The sequence below is a fragment of the Octopus bimaculoides genome, chromosome 28, assembly GCF_001194135.2.
Source record: "Octopus bimaculoides isolate UCB-OBI-ISO-001 chromosome 28, ASM119413v2, whole genome shotgun sequence".
NCBI classification, from domain to species: Eukaryota; Metazoa; Mollusca; class Cephalopoda; order Octopoda; family Octopodidae; genus Octopus; species Octopus bimaculoides.
The window spans coordinates 16,335,012-16,340,649 of NC_069008.1; the positions used below are offsets into that span (position 1 = coordinate 16,335,012).

A 5,638-nucleotide genomic window follows, 5' to 3' on the forward strand; every position below is an offset into this window, starting at 1 on the left:
CGTTGGTAACGAAATAATTAAAGGATGATGACAATTGATAAGTTTAGAATTATAAGAAAAAAGATTTGTCTCATGTTTTGTAATTAAAAGTCTTCTTTCCTCGAGAGTGGATTTCTTTATGTCTTTTTAAATGACTATTTCTGTTAAACGATTTCCCACAAACTTCACAATGATATGGCTTTTCTCCAGTGTGGCTAAGTTTGTGGACAATTAGACTAGAATTAGCACAGAAAGATTTCCCACATGTCTCACAGTGATAAGGTTTTTCTGTGTGTATTCGTTTGTGAGTAGTCAAATCTCTATTGGACGCAAAACACTTGCCACACACTTCACAACTGAAAGGTCTTTCTCCAGTGTGCGTCCTTTTGTGTCTGTTTAAATCGCTGTTATTAATAAAAGATTTCTCACACATTTCACAGTGGAAAGGTTTTTCTCCAGAATGTATCAGCTTGTGCTTTGTTAAATTACTATTGGAGGCAAAGGATTTCCCACACATCTCACAATAATATGGCTTTTCTCCAGTGTGACTACGAATGTGTAAAATGAGATAAGAGTTATTTATGTAAGACTTGCCACATATTTCACAGTGAAACAGTTTTTCGCCAGTGTGTAATATTTTATGTGTTTTTAATTGACTATTAGTAGTAAATGATTTCTCACAAATATCACAGTGGAAAGGTTTTTCTCCACTATGACTACGTATGTGTATAACAAGAGAATAGTTATTTATGTAAAATTTACCACATACTTCACAGTGAAATGGCTTTTCTCCAGTATGACTTACTTTATGAGTTTTTAAGTGACTGTTAGTAATAAAAGATTTCCCACATATTTCACAGTGGAAAGGTTTATCTCCAGTGTGTATTCGTTTGTGTCTATTTACGTAACTATTATCAACAAAAGATTTCCCACATATTTCACAACGATAGGGTTTTTCTCCAGTGTGACTACGTTTGTGGATAACAAGATGAGAATTATTAAGAAACGATTTCCCGCATGTTTCACAATTAAACAGTTTCTCTTTGATATGCTTTCTTTTGTGTGCTGCTAAATCACTGTTATCAACAAAACACTTTTCACATAGTTCGCAATAAAACGGTTTTTCTCCACTGTGCATTCTTCTGTGTTTTGTTAGCTTGCTGTTATAGACAAACGATTTGCCGCAGATTTCACAATGAAAAGGTTTCTCACCAGTGTGAATTCTTCTGTGAACTGCAAGGTTGGAATTTTCAGAGAAGGACTTCCCGCATATTTCACAACTGTAGGGTTTTTCCCCTGTGTGGATTCTCATATGAACGACAAGATTAGAATTATCAGAGAATGATTTTCCACATATTTCACAATGGAAAGGTTTCTCTCCAGTGTGTATTCTTGTATGTTTTGTTAATTTACTATTAGAAACAAAATATTTCCCACATATTTTACAATGGAAATATTTTTCCTTAGTGTGTATTTCTTTATGTTTGAAGACTTCATGTTCTGAAGAGAATGTCTTCACACAAATCTCACAGCAGTATTCAGGAACATTTTTCTCTAGAGCTTTCTTATCTCTAACTGTATCTATATTGTTAATAACATTTGTGTTTGAAGAGTCCAATTGATTAACCTTCTCCATATCAATTCTTGAACAATTCTTAAAGCTGACAAATTTTTGTGAGTTAATCTAGCATAGTTCAGTTTCTTGTCTTAGATACCACAGTCCTCTGTTTACATGTGAGGAACAGATGTAATGTAGATATATTTTCTACTCACCAATAAAATGTTTTATTGCTGACTGGGCCATTTCCAAGTGGTTCACTGGGCCATTTCCAAGTAGTTCACACAATAGAAAATATAGACATCGTTAAATTATGTTATGTAGACTAAGGAATATACATCCATTAAAGGAATGACTGTAGTGTTTCGGTGAAATCTGAGAGATGCTGTAATGAAACGACCATGTAGCACTACTCAAAAGTATGAAAATATATGAATGTCTAACAGCGATGGCGAACCAAGAAAATAAGTGTGTGCGTATATAACATGTACTCGATAAGTAAGTGTATATATGCATACACCGGTATAAGTACTGTCCCAATAAATGAGGATTGCTTCCTAGGAATAACCGAAAAATATATAACAATGTAATAAATGTTTTCAGTTTGAAAGATGAGAAGGGAAGCGGGATGAGGAAAGTTCATTGATTGATTTGTTGCTGATTAAAAGCCATTTCCACTAAACAACAAACTAACGATGTAAAGTTGTGATCAAACGAATCATTGAATCACGAAGGTGATCGAACAGCAATCCTGAAACATGTAGATCGCCATATCTTATCCACAAACTTTAACGTTCACCTTAACACGAGATAATTGCTATACATGATATATAATTAGATTCACACAATTAATTAGAAACACAACAAGGAGACGGTGTCGTTGATAATTTTTCCCTCATTTGAATGACACCGGTGATATACTTTAAAAGGTTCTGACGTAATATAGTTTTTTTTTTTTTTTAACAGTACTTCCGATGCAATCGTAATCTGCATCTGAAAGGTATTTGTGGAAATTTTCATTAACAAAAATATCCATTTTTCTGAAAGTTATAAGGAAAAAAAAAAAAAAAACTCGAGTAGGGGAGTTACACTTATGAACATTTGCGAGAGAGTCGTTCTAACTGTTCAATAGGGCTTTAGACTATGGAAGGGGGTCACAGATCGACCTAACCAAAGTAGAATAATAAAAAAATAAACAAAAAATGATAGACTTTCACAGACTGGTAAGCATACATTTGTGCACCTCTCCGTGTTTTTGTATGCTTTTATATTTATCCGTTAAGTATAATATGTTGATAGATAAATTCCTTATTCTCTTGATTTATTAGAAGGAACGACGAAGAGAGAAATACAATTGTAATATTATCTGCCCCATTCACAAAATAAAATTCCTTGATGTAAAGGTCAATACGCGCAATCTATTGACAAAAGCAAAGACACTAACCATTAAATATGTTGATAGATAAACGTTTGACCATACACAAATACTATTGCATGCAGACACACATGGTCTATCTTACAGACTGTACACGAAACACAAGCATACACGTTCTCGTTCTCTCCCTCTTTATCACACACACATTTCCATCTATCTTCGATGTTGTTGGCACTCCGTCGCTTACGACGTCGAGGGTTCCAGTTGATCCGATCAACAGAACAGCCTGCTCGTGAAATTAACGTGCAAGTGGCTGAGCACTCCACAGACACGTGTACCCTTAACGTAGTTCTCGGGGATATTCAGCGTGACAAGGCTGACCCTTTGAATTACAGGCACAACAGAAACAGGAAGTAAGAGTGAGAGAAAGTTGTGGTGAAAGAGTATAGCAGGGTTCGCCACCATCCCCTGCCGGAGCTTCGTGGAGTTTTAGGTGTTTTCGCTCAATAAACACTTACAACGCCCGGTCTGGGAATCGAAACCGCGATCCCATGACCGCGAGTCCGCTGCCCTAACCACTGGGCCATCGTAAGGTGTTTTTAAATGTATTGAATTATGTTGGGAACTTTTAATATATGTCACCGGTGTAATTCAAAAGAAGGGAAAATTATCAATGACACCGTCCACTGTGTTTCTTATTAGTTGAATCTAATCTTACTAATGCACAATATAGTAATTATCTCGCGTTAAAGCGAACATTAATGTTTGTGTATAAAATTGGGTGAACTATATTTGATCACAGCTTTCGTTAATTGGTCGTTCCCTATTTTACGGGACAGAGGAAATGGCTTTTAATCAACAACAAATCAATCAATGAACTTTTCTCATAATTCTTCACTTTTCATTTGGACTTTATATCAAATATTCTACTGGTAAGTAGATAATATATCCACATTACATCCGTTCCACTCATGTAAATAGAAGTTTGTGACATCTGAGACAAGGAACTGAACCATAATAGATTAATTCACAGGCATTTCTCAGCTTTTAAGCAGTTCGTCGAGAATTAATATGGAGAACGTTGATCACTTGGACACGTTTAACACAACTGTTGTTAACAATGTAGATACAGTTAGAGAGACAGACGGAGGTGAGAATGTTGTAGAGAAAAATGTTGCTGAATATTCCTGTGAGATTTGTAGGAAGACATTCTCTTCAGAAGAGGAGGTCATCACACACAAAAAAATACACAAGAAAGAAAAACAGTTCCATTGCGAAATATGTGGGAAATATTTTGCCTCAAACTGTTATTTAATAAGTCACAGAAGAATCCACACTGGAGAGAAACCATACCATTGTGAGATATGTGGGAAATCTTTTACTCAGAATTCCAATCTTTTAGTTCACAAAAAAATACATACTGGGGAAAAAGCGTTCCATTGTAAATCGTGTGGGAAATCTTTTGCTCAGAATGGTCATCTTATCAACCACATACGCAGTCACACAGGAGAGAAAGCTTTCCACTGTGAAATTTGTGGGAAATCCTTCACTCAGAATGGTCATCGGGTTAAACACATTCGTAGTCACACTGGAGAAAAACCATTTAGTTGTGACATTTGTGGGAAATCTTTCTCGGATAATTCTAGTGTTGTCGTTCACAAACGTAGCCACACTGGAGAGAAACCCTATCATTGTGAAATATGCGGGAAATCGTTTGTTTCTCATGGTAGTTTAACAAAACACAAAATAATACACACGGGAAAGAAAGTATTTCACTGTGAAATATGTGGTAAATCTTTTAATCAGAACTCACACCTTGTTAGTCACAAACGTAGTCACACTGGCGAAAAAGCCTTCCATTGTAATATATGTGGAAAATCTTTCACTCAAAATTCTCGTCTTGTTATCCACACACGTAGCCACACTGGAGAGAAACCTTTCCACTGTGAAATTTGTGGTAAATCATTCTGTGACCATTCTAGTCTTGTAGTTCACAAACGTAGCCACACTGGAGAAAAACCATATTGCTGTGATACATGCGGCAAGACATTTGTTTCAAACAGTATTTTAACAAAACACAAAATGATCCACACTGGAGAAAAGCGGTTTCCTTGTGAAATATGTGGAAAATCTTTCATTAATAATCCAAGCCTTCTTAGTCACAAACGTATTCATACAGGAGAAAAAGCCTTTCACTGTAAAATATGTGGGAGATCTTTCACTCAGAATTCTCATCTTGCTATCCATACTCGTAGTCACACTGGAGAAAAACCTTTCCATTGTGAGACATGTGGTAAATCATTCTCTGATAAATCCTGTCTTATAATTCACAAACGAAGCCATACAGGAGAAAAACCATTTCACTGTGAACTATGCAAGAAATCTTTTGTCTCTAACAGTAGTTTAACAAAACACAAACAAATACACACAAGAGAAAAACTTACCTAGGGAAGAAAAAAAGAAATTTATCTCTGTTTAGCTTTTCAATATATAAATGTTGGTGCATACATATTTGTTTATCCAATATGTAAAAATGGAAGCGGTGGAGGCGCAATGGCCCAGTGGTTAGGGCAGCGGACTCGCGGTCATAGGATCGCGGTTTCAATTCCCAGACTGGACATTGTGAGTGTTTATTGAGCAAAAAACACCTAAAGCGCCATGAGGCGCCGGCAGGGGATGGTGGCAAACCCTGCTGTACTCTTTCACCACAACTTTCTCTCACTCTT

The 5,638-nt window shown here is 36.1% G+C and overlaps 3 protein-coding genes across 3 annotated transcripts in view; 2 read left to right on the forward strand and 1 right to left on the reverse strand.

Annotated features, from left to right (window-relative positions):
- Positions 1-2,591, reverse strand: part of LOC106868493 (zinc finger protein 493) — an 8,664-nt gene extending 6,073 nt beyond the window's left edge. Inside the window, exon 1 of the mRNA XM_014913796.2 lies at positions 74-2,591. Coding sequence (XP_014769282.2) covers positions 74-1,615 — 1,542 coding nt within the window. The 5' untranslated portion in view covers positions 1,616-2,591. The remainder of the gene's footprint in view (positions 1-73) is intronic.
- LOC106868506 (zinc finger protein 271-like) overlaps positions 1-5,638 on the forward strand; it is a 36,172-nt gene that overhangs the window by 12,478 nt on the left and 18,056 nt on the right. The window lies entirely within an intron of this gene.
- On the forward strand, positions 3,517-5,632 carry LOC106868494 (zinc finger protein OZF-like). The gene has a single exon (XM_014913797.2). It carries the CDS (start codon positions 3,984-3,986, stop codon positions 5,358-5,360), a length of 1,377 nt encoding a protein of 458 aa, XP_014769283.1. The 5' UTR covers positions 3,517-3,983; the 3' UTR covers positions 5,361-5,632.

Bases quoted from the DNA above. Each gene is read 5' to 3' on its own strand.
- LOC106868494 (XM_014913797.2), top strand. From the start codon at position 3,984: ATGGAGAACGTTGATCACTTGGACACGTTTAACACAACTGTTGTTAAC.